The sequence below is a fragment of the Echiichthys vipera genome (assembly GCF_963691815.1).
Source record: "Echiichthys vipera genome assembly, chromosome: 1".
Lineage (NCBI taxonomy): Eukaryota > Metazoa > Chordata > Actinopteri > Perciformes > Trachinidae > Echiichthys > Echiichthys vipera.
Genome location: NC_139826.1, coordinates 34,260,993 through 34,279,693, shown reverse-complemented (window position 1 = coordinate 34,279,693; position 18,701 = coordinate 34,260,993). Strand labels below are relative to the sequence as shown.

Genomic DNA, 18,701 nt, shown 5'->3' with positions numbered 1-18,701 from the left:
TGACAATTTTTTTTAATAAACTCACTTTTTTACTTTTTATGACAAACTGACTTTTTAAACTTTTTATGACAAACTGACTTTTTTACTTTTTATGACAAACACTTTTTTTTACTTTTTATGACAAACTGACTTGTTTTACTTTTTATAACAAACTGACTTTTTTACTTTTTATGACAAACTGACTTTTTGACTTTTTATGACAAAATGACTTTTTAAATTTTTTTTATGACAAACTGACTTTTTTTTTTACTTTTTATGACAAACTGACATTTTTACTTTTTATGACAAACTGACTTTTTCAAAACTTTTTATGACAAACTGACATTTTTTATTTTTTAAAACAAACTGACTTTTTAAAAAACTTTTCATTACAAACTATGAATTTTTTTTACTTTTTATGACAAACTACAACTTTTTCCTTATTTTACTTTTTATGACAAACTGACTTTTTTCTTTTTTGACTTTTTATGACAAAATGACTTTTGTATTAATTTTAATCACAAACTATGATGTTTAAACTTTTTATGACAAACTGATTTTTTCAAAAACTTTTTATGACCATTTTTTTTAATAAACTCACTTTTTTACTTTTTATGACAAACTGACTTTTTTACTTTTTATAACAAACTGACTTTTTTACTTTTTTATGACAAAATGACTTTAAATTTTTTTTATGACAAACTGACTTTTTTTTTTACTTTTTATGACAAACTGACATTTTTACTTTTTATGACAAACTGACTTTTTCAAAACTTTTTATGACAAACTGACATTTTTTATTTTTTAAAACAAACTGACTTTTTAAAAAACTTTTCATTACAAACTATGAATTTTTTTTACTTTTTATGACAAACTACAACTTTTTCCTTATTTTACTTTTTATGACAAACTGACTTTTTTCTTTTTCGACTTTTTATGACAAAATGACTTTTGTATTAATTTTAATCACAAACTATGATGTTTAAACTTTTTATGACAAACTGATTTTTTCAAAAACTTTTTATGACCATTTTTTTTAATAAACTCACTTTTTTACTTTTTATGACAAACTGACTTTTTTACTTTTTATAACAAACTGACTTTTTTACTTTTTTATGACAAAATGACTTTTTAAATTTTTTTTTATGACAAACTGACATTTTTACTTTTTATGACAAACTGACTTTTTAAAAACTTTTTATGACAAACTGACTTTTTACTTTTTATAACAAACTGACTTTTTAAAAAACTTTTTATTACAAACTATGATTTTTTTTAAACTTTTTATGACAAACTGACTTTTTAAAAAACTTTTTATTACAAACTATGATTTTTTGTAAACTTTTTACGACAAACTACAACTTTTTTCTTTTACTTTTTACGACAAACTGACTTTTTTTACTTTTTATGACAAACTGACTTTTTTTACTTTTTATGACAAAATGACTTGTTTTACTTTTTATGACAAACTGACTTTTTACTTTTTATGACAAACTGACTTTTTACTTTTTATGACAAACTGACTTGTTTTACTTTTTATAACAAACTGACTTTTTTACTTTTTATGACAAAATGACTTTTTAAATTTTTTTTATGACAAACTGACTTTTTTTTACTTTTTATGACAAACTGACATTTTTACTTTATATGACAAACTGACTTTTTAAAAACTTTTTATGACAAACTGACATTTTTTATTTTTTAAAACAAACTGACTTTTTTTAAAACTTTTCATTAGAAACTGATTTTTTTTTACTTTTTATGACAAACTACAACTTTTTTCTTATTTTACTTTTTATGACAAACTGACTTTTTTCTACTTTTTATGACAAACTGACTTTTCTTTTTTGACTTTTTATGACAAAATGACTTTTGTATTAATTTTAATCACAAACTATGATTTTTAAACTTTTTATGACAAACTGATTTTTTCCAAAACTTTTTATGACAATTTTTTTTAATAAACTCACTTTTTTACTTTTTATGACAAACTGACTTTTTAAACTTTTTATGACAAACTGACTTTTTTACTTTTTATGACAAACACTTTTTTTTACTTTTTATGACAAACTGACTTGTTTTACTTTTTATAACAAACTGACTTTTTGACTTTTTATGACAAAATGACTTTTTAAATTTTTTTTATGACAAACTGACTTTTTTTTTACTTTTTATGACAAACTGACATTTTTACTTTTTATGACAAACTGACTTTTTCAAAACTTTTTGACAAACTGACATTTTTTATTTTTTAAAACAAACTGACTTTTTAAAAAACTTTTCATTACAAACTATGAATTTTTTTTACTTTTTATGACAAACTACAACTTTTTCCTTATTTTACTTTTTATGACAAACTGACTTTTTTCTTTTTTGACTTTTTATGACAAAATGACTTTTGTATTAATTTTAATCACAAACTATGATGTTTAAACTTTTTATGACAAACTGATTTTTTCAAAAACTTTTTATGACCATTTTTTTAATAAACTCACTTTTTTACTTTTTATGACAAACTGACTTTTTTACTTTTTATGAAAAACTGACTTTTTTACTTTTTATGACAAACTATTTTTTGTACTCTTTATGACAAACACTTTTTTTTTACTTTTTATGACAAACTGACTTTTTTCTACTTTTTATGACAAACTGACTTTTTCTTTTTTGACTTTTGTCATAAAAGACTTTTGTATTAATTTTAATCACAAACTATGATTTTTAAACTTTTTATGACAAACTGATTTTTTCAAAAACTTTTTATGACAATTTTTTTTAATAAACTCACTTTTTTACTTTTTATGACAAACTGACTTTTTAAACTTTTTATGACAAACTGACTTTTTTACTTTTTATGACAAACACTTTTTTTTACTTTTTATGACAAACTGACTTTATTTTAACTTTTTATGACAAACTGACTTTTTTACTTTTTATGACAAACTGACTTTTTTACTTTTTATGACAAACTGACTTTTTTTTACTTTTAATGACAAACTGACTTTTTTTAAACTTTTTATGACAAACTGACTTTTTAACTCTTTATGACAAACTCTATTTTTTGTACTCTTTATGACAAACACTTTTTTTTACTTTTTATGACAAACTGACTTGTTTTACTTTTTATAACAAACTGACTTTTTTTACTTTTTATGACAAACTGACTTTTTTACTTTTTATGACAAACTGACTTTTTTACTTTTTATGACAAAATGACTTTTTAAATTTTTTTATGACAAACTGACTTTTTTCACTTTTTATGACAAACTGACTTTTTTAAAACTTTTTATGACAAACTGACATTTTTTATTTTTTAAATCAACTGACTTTTTTAAAACTTTTCATTACAAACTATGATTTTTTTTACTTTTTATGACAAACTACAACTTTTTTCTTATTTTACTTTTTATGACAAACTGACTTTTTTCAACTTTTTATGACAAACTGACTGTTTTCTTTTTTGACTTTTTATGACAAAATGACTTGTATTAATTATAATCTATACTATGACTTTTTTAACCTTTTTAACATACTATACTATGACTTTTTTAACCTTTTTAACACACTATACTATGACTTTTTCCATTTTTTTAACACTATACTATGACTTTTTCCACTTTTTTAACACTATACTATGACTTTTTCCACTTTTTTAACACTATACTATGACTTTTTCCATTTTTTTAACACTATACTATGACTTTTTCCACTTTTTTAACACTATACTATGACTTTTTCCACTTTTTAACACACTATACTATGACTTTTTCCACTTTTTTTTCAAAAACTTTTTATAACAAATTCACTTTATTATGACAAACTGACTTTTTTTTAACTTTTATGACAAATTCACTTTTTTAAAAACTTTATAACAAAATCACTTTTTTACTTTTTATGACAAACTGACATTTTTTTACACAAACTATACTATGAATATTTTCTTATTATAGCATGATATAAAAAAGTAATTGCGTATTACATCATAATAATATATGTTTGTGACTTTTATGATTTTGACCAAATCAAATCACTTGAATAAGGACACAACTCAAACTGATGTTTTATTGTGTTACATGTGTGAAATGTGTGGATGTGTTATTCGCTGATGTTTCGTTGCATTTCAGGCGACATTGTGACCTTTGATAACTGGCGTCTGCTGCACGGGCGGAAGAACTACGTTAGCCGGCCGGACAGGCTGCGGCACCTTGAAGGCGCCTACCTGGACTGGGATGAAGTCATGTCTCGTCTCAGGATACTCCGCCACGCCGTCCACGGGAGCATTTGAGCCCCAGAAACAACCAAATTTACAAAGATTTTCGGATGCGGAGCGGCTTTAAACAGAGCATCAGATCTTGAATGAAACAACTCCATGAATTACACAAAGATACGTTGTAGAGTGAGGAGGCTTTCCAAAATCTGCAACACTTCAATGCAAAGATAGTGAAAAAACACCTTTCTTTTTAAACTTGAAAGGTGTTTTTGGATTCAGTCATAGTGACAAATAACTTTTATAAGCTTAAATGTAACAAATATGTTTTGTACATTTCCCTGAGTATGCCAAATTATTATTATAATAGTGTAAGTTATATATTTTTTTTAAATGAATTGATCATCTCCAGTTCTCTGGTTAAATCGAACACTAAAATCACTGTCCGACATTTTTTTAAATTACGATCATGATGAAATTTCAGTGTCTCCAAACCTGGGAGAAGTGAACGAGCGAGTGATTTCAGACGGAGCATCAAAGTAAAAACGTTTTTTAAGTCTTGCTTCCTCTCCTGTTCAACCCTGTGCCTGCACAGAAAATGGTGTCCTCGACTTTCTCTTCATGCTGTTGGGGTCTGAATTAAAAGATGGCCTTAGTCTGCAGTGCAGCAGCGTTACTAGAGGGGCTAGTGTGAAGTGTCTGCAGTGGTAAATTTAAAGATACCTTTGGAAAAAAAAAAATAAACATGTAGACGTTTACTTTCTCCTTAACCTTAGTGGCATCTGGCCAAGCAGAGATGTACTGAAGGATTAAGCTTATTCTTTAAAAGATAAAAAAAAAACCATAAACATCGTCATGAAGCTGAAAAACAGCATCTTCGCTAATATAAAGTTTCAGAGGACAGCGCTGTGGAAACTTCTCCTTGTGCACAAAAGGGTTTGGGGTAAAAAAATGTAAATGTAAGTAAACTGATCCTTTAAATATCCATCAACTGTTTTCCTGATGTCATTAAACAGCACAATGTGCTTGTTTCAAACACAGCCAGTTTGTGATCGATTTATTCCACTTCATTTGTACGTAACCTTCGAAAAGACGAAAAACAATCAGGTAACGTCTGGAAATCCTCCGCTCTTCATAGTTGTCGTGGTTGCGCCGGTGTTCAGTGGACTTCACGACTCGCCTCGTTTTTCTTAATTCATTAAAATGACCATGAACTACGCTGAGCTTTATTTGCGGTAACTTTATTATATTGCCAAAGCTGTACATATTCTATAAATGTTTATTTTTTTCAAATAATGAAATACTTACACCTGGCATCTCATTTCATGTATTCCCTCGTGTTACAGCGGCCGGCGAGCACAATGATAGAGATGAGCTGTGAAACTAAAGAGCCGTGTCCCAAAACCAAATTTAGATGCTTCAGATCGATCGTTCTGTCTTATTTATATATTATTTATACTATTTAATATATTCATTAATGGAACAGCATCTATTTTCCTTCAGTTAAAATCACAAAAAATACAAACATGTCAGAATTAAAAAAAAAACATATTCCAGCTGTAATGATCACACACACACACACACACACACACACACACACACACACACACACACACACACACACACACACACACACACACACACACACACACACACACACACACACACACACACACACACACACACACACACACACACACACACACACACACACACACACACACACACACACACACACACACACACACACACACACACACACACACACACACACACACACACACACACAGACACACACAGACAGACACAGACAGACAGAGAGAAAGTGAACGGGCCGGCGTTGGGACACAGATTCAACGGTTCTTTACTATCACAGGACAGAAACAACGTTCAGACTCGATCAGTCACAGGACGGGAAACAAGCTGCTGCTGGTGAGTTTGGAGGAGTTTGTACTTTTGGCACAGCCCAGTCGGTGACATGGACACAGGTGCTTGGTTTTGGCGTGGAACCCCACAATCTATCCGCTAATGAACCTATCCGCTAATGTCTGATGACGATTTAGCTGTTTGTAATTATTTACCGCCTGCGTCGCACCGTTGCCCCCAGAGGCTAAATTGTCCACAGACAAAACCAATGGGTTCCCAGATTACAGCGCCCCTTACGGACGAATATTACACACTGTGGTGTAACGGCGGTTGAAGCCCGGGGGTGGGGGGGAGGCGTGGTTTCCACTTCATTTCAATTCAGCACAGAAATGGCACGGAGTCGTAAGGACTTGAATTAGAAACTAACAGCATCGCACACAGTTCAGACTAGCAAAGACACATTTCACATGGCTTGTAGAGGCTGAATCCAAATGCAATGAATGTTACGACAGCATCTCCGCCCCCCCCCCCCCCCCGCTGTTCTTTAAAAGCACCGTGTGACATCACAGATTGGGGGTGTGGCCTCAGTCCAAAACGCTCCAAAGTCTGCACCACAGCGAGCAACACAGCAGTGGGGGGGTTTTTCTTTACCCCCCCATTTGTGATTCATCGATTCACCTAAAAGACAAACTTCAGACAGTCAAACTGAATTCATCAAAATTCACTTCACTCAACATGAACCATAGAAAACAAAAAAAAAGAAGTTCTTTCTTACATTCTTCACCCTGTGAAGCCAGTGAACGCAAGAAAACATGGCTCTGGCAATGGCTAACTACTTATTAAGTATTGCACATCTAGCAAATCAACAATTTGTAACATTTTTTTTCCAGAGAAATGTACAGTCAATATATATGTATATATATTAAATAAATACTATATATAGAAATATATATAATATTTATTTTGAATCCTCGTAACATGCAATTGATAACAGCAGACCACAGACGAGAAGTTTTACAGTAGAACTAGAACAGTAATCGGGCCGCGCGGGGCCGACCGAGGGCAAGAGAACACATCTGAGAACACTCACATTATTTTGGGCTTCGGACACTTTTAAGAAGCGTTGACGTGCGGTGCTCTGGTGCGCAATACAGTGGCATGTTCGGTATGGGACACCCCCGCAGTACGAGAGGGTCTCTGGACGTGTCACCCGTTTATACTTGGACGGACTGGAACTTTACAGTAACCACATAATCAGAGGATAACTCACAGTCGAATGGAGACGGGCAGGAAGGGGGAAGCTACTCTGTGGTGAATGTCAAGGCTGTGCACGGGACCTGCATGCACTCTGCGCCTCGGGGCGATCCCTCACATCTCCTGTCGGTACAAACAGTAGGGTCTCGGCAGCAGGGACAATAGAAGACTTTCACACTGAGGGGGAGAGCTGGAGGGGGAGTCACTTCTCCTGAGTTACGGAGGAAGCAAACATTTAGCTAGTTGGTATGATCATCATGGCGACAGCGGTATTTACACGACATCACAGACTTAACACCTACACAACAGGGTCTAAAAAGGGTCTTAGGCTTGTATGTACACGAGGAGGAGGGAGCAGGGATTGTGTGCTTAGAGTAACGTTAGGGATTGTCAGAAGTCTGTGGTTTTTAGAGCTGAGGTGCCATTTCGAGTAGAGAGGCACTCTGAGGATGAGAGGGGGCGAGGGGGGCGAGGACGCGGGGTGTAGACTAGCTAGGAAGGGGTCTCGGTGACAGGATCTTGGGTTTTCCTTCCGCCTCCTTCCCCTTCACTGCCGCCACGTAGGAGAAAAGGCAGAGGACCGAGTAACAGATCTGATGTGCCTGCAGAAGGGAAAAACAACCATGAGCCAGGTGTGAGGTAACATCTTTAACACAAGCACAAGGACACACAAGAGGCTCCGTCTAAACACTGACTGTTACATGCTCCTCTATTTAAAATACTTTGTGTTTTTACCACTATCAACAGTCCTGAACAGGTTTTTACAACTGTGTCCCTGTTTTTTCATTACGGAGACCCAACGGGCGATGGAGAGATTTTTTTTCTTCCACTCCTTATGAGCCATACATCTTGTTTCACTCAGCTGTCTACTTAATGGAGACGAACAGAGACAGACAACCATTCAGACTGGCGTCCTGTCCAGGGTGTACCGCGCCTCACGCCCGATGTCAGCTGGGATCGGCTCCATTCCCCTGCGACTCGACAGGGACAAGCGGTTGAAGATGGATGAATGAATAAATGAATGTCTACTTAATATCCACTTCAGAGTAAAATTCAATGAGCTGATGGATAGGGCGGCGCTACACTGCAGCTGTAAAACAGGAATAGGGCTCAGAACGAGTGGAAGAAGAAAAGTTTTGCAAGGAAACACAAAAGTAGTCCCAAAAGAAATCTCCCCATGACCCTTTGGGAGCTGCGTACATCATGACGTTCACCTGATCAGTAGTTGGTGCCTTCGAGTAAACAAAGCACAGTTTAAATGCTTTAAACTCGCCTCAGCGGATGTTTTGAGAGGAGGAAACCCCATTAGTCAGCCCTGTATTATGTAGTGTTGCTTCCACACCTTATATCTGTGTGCTCTTCATGCTGTTGCACATTTCCCTGAACTCAACTAAAATAAAAAACTACTGATTGACCAATGCGTTGTTATTGATTTGTGATGGAACTCATTAGCTCCAGTTAGTGCACGCAAAAAATGACTCAATCAAAATGTCGCAAAAAAAGGTTCTTACTCTTGACTGACATTGAAAACTAATATTGATAAAAGCAAAATGTGACAAAGTTCAAAGGAACCAGACTTGGCAAATGAGACTTAACACCACCTGTGTGAACCGTAACGTTCCTCACATGAAAACACAAAACAAACACATATTTACATCATGACTTCTTATTTTAGTGCTGATTTACTTAAAATTCAGTGAACATTTGCACTAAGTTTGGATGTAAACTTGTGATAACTTTCCAGAGTTGTAAAATTCTGTCTCAGCGTAATGAACCACTGCGGTACGTTTTACATCCGATTAACCTGCAGACCCATGAATATATTATTTTAACTGGATTTTCCCAGAACTGTATATCCCCCGCAAAAACTGAGACCTGCAGGTTTCAGGCTGAACATGCCAACGTACTGTTAAACCCAGTTAGCCGACTCAGGGCCAAACTCACTAAAAGGTGCCGTAATCCTTTAATGAGTCAAACTGCTGCACTCTAGTGATTAAGTTCACACATTATAAAGCAAGTGTTAAGTGCTGCCATGCTTAAATCCATGTTAGTGTTCTCAGGAGGGGCTGAATCAGAGCGCACCTCCACATCAGTCCTGGTTACAGTTACAAACTCGCTGAGTCATCGTTCTGCTGTGACTGCTTCTCTACATGCACGGGTAAAAAAGCATGGACTCGGACAGGGGAGACGCTGGGACTCACCATGGGGGTCTTGTACTTGTGGATCACCACTTCTTTAGTTTCAGGAACTATGCCGGTGCAAGAGACAAAACAGAGAATTCAAAGGCAGCAGGAACCTTATTGAGTTCATGCTTGAGGGGGGGAGGGGGGGGGGGGTCACAGGGGCGGACTTTCAACAAGGTGTGAGATGGGACGCGGGCCAGGAAGAGTCCCCCACGACAGTCACATTGAAGTTCAGACAGAGAGGAAGATAAGGGATAGATAGAGAGGGAATAACTTCGTTCATCCCTGAAGGTAAATTATTTTTGTCGCAACCATCTGAATATGATGCAATAGAATAAAAATTAGATCAAATAAAAATATCTGGGCATAAGAAAGAGGGGCTATTGTCTATTGTTAAACCCTGCTTATACTGAATTATATTTATAATATGACTAATTAAATGATAGCTGATAAATGATCCATCACAGGCCTGTGTGTACGGTTTACGCAGAGAGGCCGAGTATTACTTTTGAACTGGTGACTGTCGGTGAGACGTTCAGGGCCCACAAAATGGACAAATGAAAACGCAAATGTCCTATAACAAGAAACTACAAAAAACTGTAATGTTTAAAATGTGAAAAACACGAGAACAAAAGGAGGACGACCTCCCCTCCCCCGACTCTTTCCACCCCGATGAACTGAACGTTAAAAGACAACACAGGAAAGCAGCTACAAGAGGCCAAACTCCTTTGACCCCGGGGACCGCGTCGCTGCCCGCGGGACAGACGGACTTTTCATTAGTAACTGTGAACCCGTAGCAGAGATGATGAGGAGGCGGAGATCTGGACGGATGAAGGCGCTGGGAAAAGGTTAAATCCCAAACAACAACAACAGTCCCCCCAAAGATCCCCACTCAGTGAGATTCAGAGGCGGACTGTCAGAGAACGAGAGATGGAGTCTGGGGTGAATCTCGGAAATGAGAAGCAAGTGATGAAGGAAGCAGAGGACAACTCAAAATACGGAAAAAAGGAGGGAGGAAAAGCAAAATGGGTGAAAAGGATGGAGTGAGGTATGAGATATTCAGCACAGAGTTTAGTTTGAGTAAGAAAGGAGAAAGGTGACGACACTTTACCTGCTGGAGAATGAAGGTTTTCATAGTGGCAAAGATGAGGGCAACATTACAAAAGCAGCACAGAGACACGACAGTAACCCAGCCTGGCACTCAACCTCAACCCCTGACCATCATGTCGCTGCACTGTCGGTCTGCAAGTCAGCGTTTTTGACTTTGTTCCTAGAAACGTGAAGCACGCACTTAACCCTCAAACTCTGCTCTGGACACAGAAAATCAGCCTGAAAGTTCAAACTGAACCTCTTTGCTCTTTTCTCTCCATCAGACTCACGAATAAAGTGATTTATTAAATAACTAATAAACGTTTTACGCGTGAAATAAAATGTGGGCCAGAGATACTGTTGTCTTTCAATCTAGATCATTTGTGAAACGAGCCCTTTTGTCAATGCACTAACTCGTGTATTTTCTTTATTTAAACGTATATTTTTTCAGTGGAAAGTGTTTTTGTGTTGATAGATTAAGATAAATCGTCTGTTTTTGTCTGATTCACAGCAACGACTACTTATTTTTGCTAATTTTATTGACATTTTTTCGTAGTATTTAATTTGTTCTATTGCGCCCTTCATGCTGCAGTAATTCCTGATTATTTTTATATTTAAACGTATATTTTTACAGTGGAAAGTGTCTTTTTGTTGATAGATTAAGATAAATCGTCTGTTTTTGTCTGATTCACAGCCACGACTTTACTTTTTTTCGCTAATTTTATTTCCATTTTTTCGTAGTATTTATTGATTTTGCTCTATTGCCCCTTCATGCTGCAGTAACTCCTGTTTATTTTTTAGCAGCCACGATGTTCTTGCCTTCTTTTGCTATAGTTTTGTTTAGGTAGCTGTCATGTGACGGCAAGCTGAACTGAGGAAGTTTATTTACTGAAAACAATAAGCAGATATTGCGAGGAAACTAACAAAAAGGATTTAAAACTACTACGTTTACTAAGTTCAATTAATTTTTTTTGATTTCCAGGCAACATAAAAGCAAATCCCTGAACAGCTGAGTGACATATTTCAAAGCTGAAGCTGTGAAGTAAGAGTGTTGTTGTTTACTGACCGAGCATTAAAACACATTTATTACCCAATATTCATTTATATTACCGTTAAATAAAATCGACCGACTGGAGATGCAAGTCTTTAAAAGAATAAAAATATAGTTCCACGTTTTAAAAAGATCAATGAATTCCCAATAAACAGCTGCTACAGCGCTGTAGTTTTAAATATTACTCCAACGATTCGTCCCTGTTTCTGTAGTTTAGTACACGGAGACGCTCTTTATTTAGTTATGAACTCTGCTTTTACGTTTCCATGTTGCCTCTAATTCATCACAGTGTCCTGGTTGTCTCGTGGCAGCTGTGTGAAGCTTTGTCCCCCAAACAAAATCTCCCCTCAGGCATAAAAAAGTTTCAGCCGTGGGTTAAATTCACATTTGGTGCTGCGGTGAGTATCTACAGCGGCAATGTGTGTTCAGACTCACTACAATAAACTACAGTGTGTGTTTAATAGTTTTAGGACAACAGTGGAGCTCTACGGCACAGCAGAATGTTTTTATATTTTTGAATGGACGAGATATAAAAGCAAACTTATGCTTTTAATGTTTATATTTCCCTTTAAGCTGCCATTGTATTCGCTTGCACATAATCTTTGTTTTCTCTAAAATGGAATCGAATCCCGCACCGACACTATTTTAAAGGCCTGCTGTTGAATCGTTTGTATTCATTATCAATTAAATGATGCATCTACCTCTAAGAACTGACGTGACTTCTCATGACGGGACATTTTAGTAACTTAAGACGGGAAAATGTGGGAAGAAGGCAGCTAGACTTTCCGTTCTCGCTCTTTATCAACTCAATGAAACGCAGCTTGCTCTAAAACTTCAGCGCTGTGACTGAACGAAGGATCCCTCCCTCACTAAATCACCCACAGACGTCAGTGTCTCGGTGCACCCGGAGGTGAGCGAGTATCCAATTTAAGCGAAACCCTTATTAGCTCTCGTCAATACGTTTGCCATGGAGCTGAGTTACTGCCGCGCCGAGTACAGGCCTAGAATCAATAGATGGTGTAATTACCAAATTCCTCCAGGACAAAGACTCCCTTCACTGTATTGCACTTTTTAATGTGACTCAGCTCTATGAAAACCTAAAAACAAACAACAAAAACAAACAAAACAAGACAGAACATTATTAACTCAACAACACCGGATGAAAAGTAAACACTTCATATTTAAAAGAAATTAACCATGTTCAAACTTGTTTTATTCAGTGTGAAAGGTCAAAATAAAACAACTACACATGGAGGGCAAGCTTTTAACAGCTGACGAAAGAAAAAAGAAAAAGCACATTATGAGAAGTTTCCATGATCAAACGCATACATGGGCGACGGCTAAATGAGGAGAAATGCATTTAGTCTCAAGACTAGTTCGACATGACTTGTTTCATCAATGACGAGTATCAGAACTGGAACATTTAGACTTATATTTGGAGGTAAACAGCAAAGGGAGTTGGGAAAAATAACATTTTTTTTTGTTTTAATCAGAGATGCAATATGGCCCATATGATGCATACATGGAAGTTCCATATAAAAATGTAGACAAGGACACAAAAATTAGATTTGCCATACAGCTACGACAGGGAAAAGAAAAAGATAGAAGAAAAGAAAAAACCCAACAAGATGTAACTGCTAATAAGCAAACACAGCAGAAGTTGTGTACCTTCCGCTCCTTGCAGGGGGAGAGAGCATGGGAGAGAAATGGTTTGGATTATTATCGGACAGAGGAGCACAAACACTCGACGACACTCCGAGAGGGCGCTATCTGCGGGGGGGGGGGGGGGGGGGGGCTTGCGCGGACTCAAATCGTGAATCTAGCTGAAGGTTAACCAGAGCCGATGCGGAGGAGAAGAGAAAAAACTTCACATGAGGAATCAGCCGAGGTAAAGAAGAAAAAAAAAAGAGGACTAGAGGTTCGCCGAGGGTGTTGAGAGCTGGATCCACCTTTGTTTCCTGGACTTTAAACATCTTACAGTCCCCCAGAGCCCTCCATGCCTCCTCCTCCAGCAACAAGGGCTGGCACCAACACCACTTGCTCACACAGCAGCGCAGATAAATGAGGGCAGTCACCGATGGACGGTAAGTCCCGCTGCGGTGAAGGACGTCACCTCTGACAACATCTCACCGCACAGCTGCCCCGCGCCAGATACAGCACTCGCTCACTACAAATGAAATCGCTTAAAAGAATGAAAGAGAGTCTTCTGAACGGCACCCGGCGCTGAATAAAGCTGCTGAGGGTTTGGTTAAACTGTCGAACTAAAAAAGAAAAACAATGACGGACGTTTTCACAAAGTGACCTGCAAATACTCACAATCTCAAAGTCGCTAATCAAAATGATTTATTCGAGACATGCGGTGCTCTGCGTCTTTGATTATCCCGCAGCTAAATACTTGAAATTGACTTGACATTTTCAGTCGTGAGCACACGTGAGATTTCCTCCAGTCACTGCTTCGGGTTGGAGGCAGAAAACTCAAATTCAACCTGTCGGCTAAGTTCAAAGATGTCTTGTTGTCTTGTTATTTGGGTGAACTGACCCTTAAAATGACTTTTCTTTGTTGTGCAATCGGTTTAAAGATGTAGAGTCTTTTTGACAGCTCATACTTTTGTTTTTAAATGTGCATTAAATGTCTGTTAATCTGTCGGCACGGTCTCCTCTGCAGACTATTCAACTGTTCAGCCGCACGCTTAACAGACCTGAGGAAATACGAACCCCGACAACAACCACCTGCTCAGGCGTGAAGACAACACATGACGATGTTCAGGGTCCAAACTTAAATGCGAAAGTTGCCATTTGAAATAGCCAATTATTAATGAAAAGTCTTTGCTCAAGGTCGTCCGTCTTACCACTGATGCACAGCGCACACAAACGCCAGCACACACACACACGCACGCACACACACACATATTAACACTTCATCTCCTCCCACAGTAAATGAACAATGAGGTTTGAGCACCACGGATGTCAAAAGAAACTTGTGTGGAAGGATGTGTCTATATATTTTTTGGGAAACGCATGCATACGAACACGAACACACATGTACACACACACACACACAAACAAAAAGTCAAACTGAAAAAAGCAAATCCAAAAAAGCAAAAGCACAAACAGGAATTCTTCCTCTAAAGGAGAACATCAGGTCCGAAGCAAATGCCAATTGAACATGTTGTCAGTCATCGCTAACATTTTGACGAGGGTTTCTTTTTTTTTTTTTAAGTGTCGATAGAGGAAGACGTCACAAGATGAAAGGAAATGAGGCAAACAGGAGTGGAGAGCAGAAAAGTGGGACAGAAGGACGGGATGAACTCTTAACCATCATGAGTGATTTTCCTTATTTTCATGCCCTTGTGTGAGATGAGAAGCAGTTACTCTGCTGTGGTACGGGCCTCTTACCTGGCTGTGCATGAATTTCAGGTTGATCCCTTCCAGTGTGACCTGCAGCAGTCCACCTTCGCCAGTTTTCATGTCCTGGACGGGAAACTCTCCACCCAGCTCCGGACCTGAGGGGAAACGGCAACTGGGTTTAGAGCGAGTACGGATATTAAATTCCCCAAAACAAACTCGAATCCCAGAAAAGGCAACTTTACAATGTTTCTGTAAGGACATTTATGAATGCTTTAGTTTGTCCTACATGTGGAAAGACTACAAAATACTCCAATATAAGATCATTCATTCATTCATTCCCTGTCGGGGTCGCGGGGGGCTGGAGCCGATCCCAGCTGACATCGGGCGTGAGGCGGGGTACACCCTGGTCTATCAAAGGGCACATAGAGACGAACAGAGACAGACAACCATTCATACCTACGGGCAATTTAGAGTCTTCAATTAACCCAACACGTGCATGTCTTTGGACTGTGGGAGGAAACCGGAGAACCCGGAGAACCCGGAGAAAACCCACGCAGACACAGGGAGAACATGCAAACTCCACACAGAAAGGCCCAAGCCGGGACGCCAACCTGGAACCTTCTCGCTACACCACCGTGTAGCCCACTCCAATATAAGATATAAAATGTAATTTCAAACGGGAATCCTAACTGTACAGCACTAAACGACAGAGGTGTGATGGTGTTTAGGTTCTTCCCAGACAGTTTATTACACTACGTCCAGGTCAGTATGAAACATTTCTTTGGTTCATTGCATCCTGTGAACAAATTATTATGTTAGAATTGATGTAAGCCCTTTTTATTTACATTATATTTAAGAATATGTGGGTTAATCTTTTGTAATTATGATTTAGAAAGCGCTCACTATTCCCTCTACAGGTAAACTTTATCTTACCAAGAATATATTTGACTTCGACCCTGAAACAAAGTTCACCTTTACTGTACTCTTACGTTTGCTCAGTTATCCATGAGAAAAGATGAGTGGTTAAAAGGATGATGATGGCTGTTTTTGAGAAAGACAGAGAAAAAAAACGGTGCAAACAGCCAACTCCCTTACTCCATACCTGGTTTAATGCTTTGTTGTCTTGCTGCAGCTCTTTCCATACTGTCTTTAACACAGTAGTAGAGTTCACGACACTAGAAAACAGAGGAAAAGGATTTGAATTTATTAACCGATGTTCACCTGAAGTGAATACAAGAACAGGATACAGAGAGAGATGCCGTTCCTGACCTTTTTGGTATAGAACTTGTTGAGCTGCGTCTCTTGGCCGTTGCGTCTCCACAGACACAGCACCTTGGTCTTGGGGCAATAGGTCATGTTGATGAGCTTCTCGTACCACCAGCGCTCGTAAACTGTGCCGATGTTGCTGCGCAGGACTATGCAATCATCACAGACCTGAAACAATGAGTAAAGTTTAATGTTAGTAAAATAAGCAGCACGCTCTCAATGGGCAGCATTTAAGAAATCTACAGATATTTTGAGACAAGTTAGTAATTTAAGAAAATGTGTAATAATAACTTTAATCATAAAGCACGTTTCAAGACAGGATTACAAAGTGCTCCACAAAAATACACGATACACATAATAAAAAGAGATCTCATCATTGTGTGTTAATCTCCCAAGTAGAAGAATGTAAATAAATAAAAGCGGACCTAGGACGGAGCCTTGGGGAACTCCATAGTTCGTAGCGGCAGTAGATGATGTAAAGTTACCAAGAATGACTGTAAACTATCTGTTTGAAAGATAGGAGGTAAACCACCCAAGAGCGATGCCTACGATGCCTACGGTGCCTTGTATCTATGTAAACTACCTCCATGAGCTCCAGTTGTAGTGTAAGAAGTGACAGACTTTGCATACCTCCATAAAAAAGATGTCTCCTGTGGTATCAGTGCCAGCATGTACAACAAACGTTTGCTTCTTGATGTGACGGCTTCCACTGGGCTTGATGGACAGCTCACGGCCGTTCTAAAAAAATATATAGTTCAGTAAAAATAATTCCAAAGTGGCGATTAGAAGTTAAACTTAGTGATTTAAATAAGGGCTGAGATTCACCATGTTGGTCAGTTTGTCCAGTATCTCATTGATCTCTTGGCTGTAGGTGAGGCCAATGTGGGACTTCCCCATCAAACGCCTCACTTTCTTCTTGATGTCGTTTTTGTTCAACTAAACAAACAAAAACATCCATAGGTTAAAATATCAGGACGGAAAAAAAGTCAAACTTTGCAGAGATCAACAAACTAAGGGAGACGAGACAAACCATGCTTGCAATAGTTTTTTTTAATGCTAAACTAAAACGCTTTGTTATTTTGAGATAATGAAGCAATTCATTTGGAAGGACACACACGTGACTACGTCTGGTTTTCTATGGAAATAAGATCCGTTGGATGATATTCACAATAATTACAAAACATGTGAACACTTGTGTCCCTTATAAATTAAAAAGAAAATATCACTAATTTAAGATATTTGGTTTGCTGGAAAAAAAGAATAATTTGAGACAATGGCAGATACATTTGAGTTGCGGACATCTCTGAATAGAGACACAAAAAAAGTATTTTTATAGCCTCAATTTAGAGATATTTCACCTCAGACTGATCTAAATGTAAATAGTAAATGTCAGTATATAACAGTATATATGGGTGCACTAAAGTTGTTGGGCCGTCTGATCACACAGATGGGAGTGATGGCTGGTTTGGCTGCAGAGCATGATGGCACTCCAACTCTCTGATAACATTAGAAGTAATAAGAGGAACCAATTTTAGGGAAACGAGATAATTAACTAGTTATCACAAGATGATGGAGGAAAAATAACAAGAAGCATGGCCGATCTCAGCTTCCATAACAAACAATTACGATGTGCAAAGATTAAAATGACAAACAGGCCTCCCCGTACTTTCAACATTAGCATGTATGCGATCATATTGTGCAGCAGGGTGGCCAGGAGTCTGTCTTCATCATCCTCCAGACGCTTGCGGTCGTGATCTCCTAGTGACAAGTATCTGTGTTGACAAACCGCAGAAAAGCAAGTATTAAAAGAAGAGGGGTCCAAGTTTCATACATTACAAAGTTATCCAGTAAGAGTGACAAAAAAGTCTGTAGATAGATGGAATAAAACGTCCGCCATGTTTAACCTTTCGATCATCTCCTGAGGTCCCTGGTCCATACCCATGCCCTCGCGCTCCAACATCACAGCATCTAAGTAGGCGTCCTCCCAGAACTGCAGCTGGTCCCACAACGTGGAGCGCTCCTTACCTGAATACATACATGAAGTAAACATGTAGTGCCTAAAACGTGCACAGCTTGACAAATTCAACAACAACACATACCATATGAAGCCTCAAGCACACAACATTCTCTCATACTGTACCAACTTAAATACATTTAGACAGGTTTAAGGCTTCTCTCTCTCTCTCTAATACAACAAACTAACTTCTCTAAGTTCTTTCAAAAAGATAAAATTGTATCTTTTTGATTCATTTTCCTGTAGCTCTCCATTTCAGAAAACTGCTTTTTGGAAAATTAAATTCTTCACAGACCTTACTCGTTCATAAACACAACAGAAAGTGTCAATTAAACTGAATACATTAACGTATCATAAGCTCCATACAGCAGGAAGCGGTCTGAAATGATTTTCACCGGATGCAAAAGAGGAAAAGAATATTTCACTTTTATTATCATCTGCCAACTC

General features: G+C 37.5%; 2 protein-coding genes across 7 annotated transcripts in view; one reads left to right on the top strand and one right to left on the bottom strand.

The window, feature by feature from the left end:
• Nucleotides 1–5,329, top strand: part of bbox1 (butyrobetaine (gamma), 2-oxoglutarate dioxygenase (gamma-butyrobetaine hydroxylase) 1) — a 29,558-nt gene extending 24,229 nt beyond the window's left edge. For both annotated transcript variants that reach the window (XM_083912258.1, XM_083912259.1), the window contains exon 8: nt 4,101–5,329. In XM_083912258.1, coding sequence (XP_083768384.1) covers nt 4,101–4,261 — 161 coding nt within the window. In that variant the 3' untranslated portion in view covers nt 4,262–5,329. The remainder of the gene's footprint in view (nt 1–4,100) is intronic.
• A 631-nt stretch (nt 5,330–5,960) lies between these two features.
• Nucleotides 5,961–18,701, bottom strand: part of madd (MAP-kinase activating death domain) — a 54,949-nt gene continuing 42,208 nt past the window's right edge. For 3 of the 5 annotated variants that reach the window (XM_083917936.1, XM_083917938.1, XM_083917937.1), the window contains 10 exons: nt 18,145–18,265; nt 17,907–18,012; nt 17,066–17,176; nt 16,871–16,978; nt 16,244–16,408; nt 16,077–16,149; nt 15,023–15,129; nt 12,654–12,723; nt 9,505–9,551; nt 5,961–7,905 (listed from right to left, as the gene is read on the bottom strand). In XM_083917936.1, coding sequence (XP_083774062.1) covers nt 7,792–7,905; nt 9,505–9,551; nt 12,654–12,723; nt 15,023–15,129; nt 16,077–16,149; nt 16,244–16,408; nt 16,871–16,978; nt 17,066–17,176; nt 17,907–18,012; nt 18,145–18,265 — 1,022 coding nt within the window. In that variant the 3' untranslated portion in view covers nt 5,961–7,791. The remainder of the gene's footprint in view (nt 7,906–9,504; nt 9,552–12,653; nt 12,724–15,022; nt 15,130–16,076; nt 16,150–16,243; nt 16,409–16,870; nt 16,979–17,065; nt 17,177–17,906; nt 18,013–18,144; nt 18,266–18,701) is intronic. The other 2 variants (XM_083917939.1, XM_083917940.1) reach the window with 1 other exon arrangement.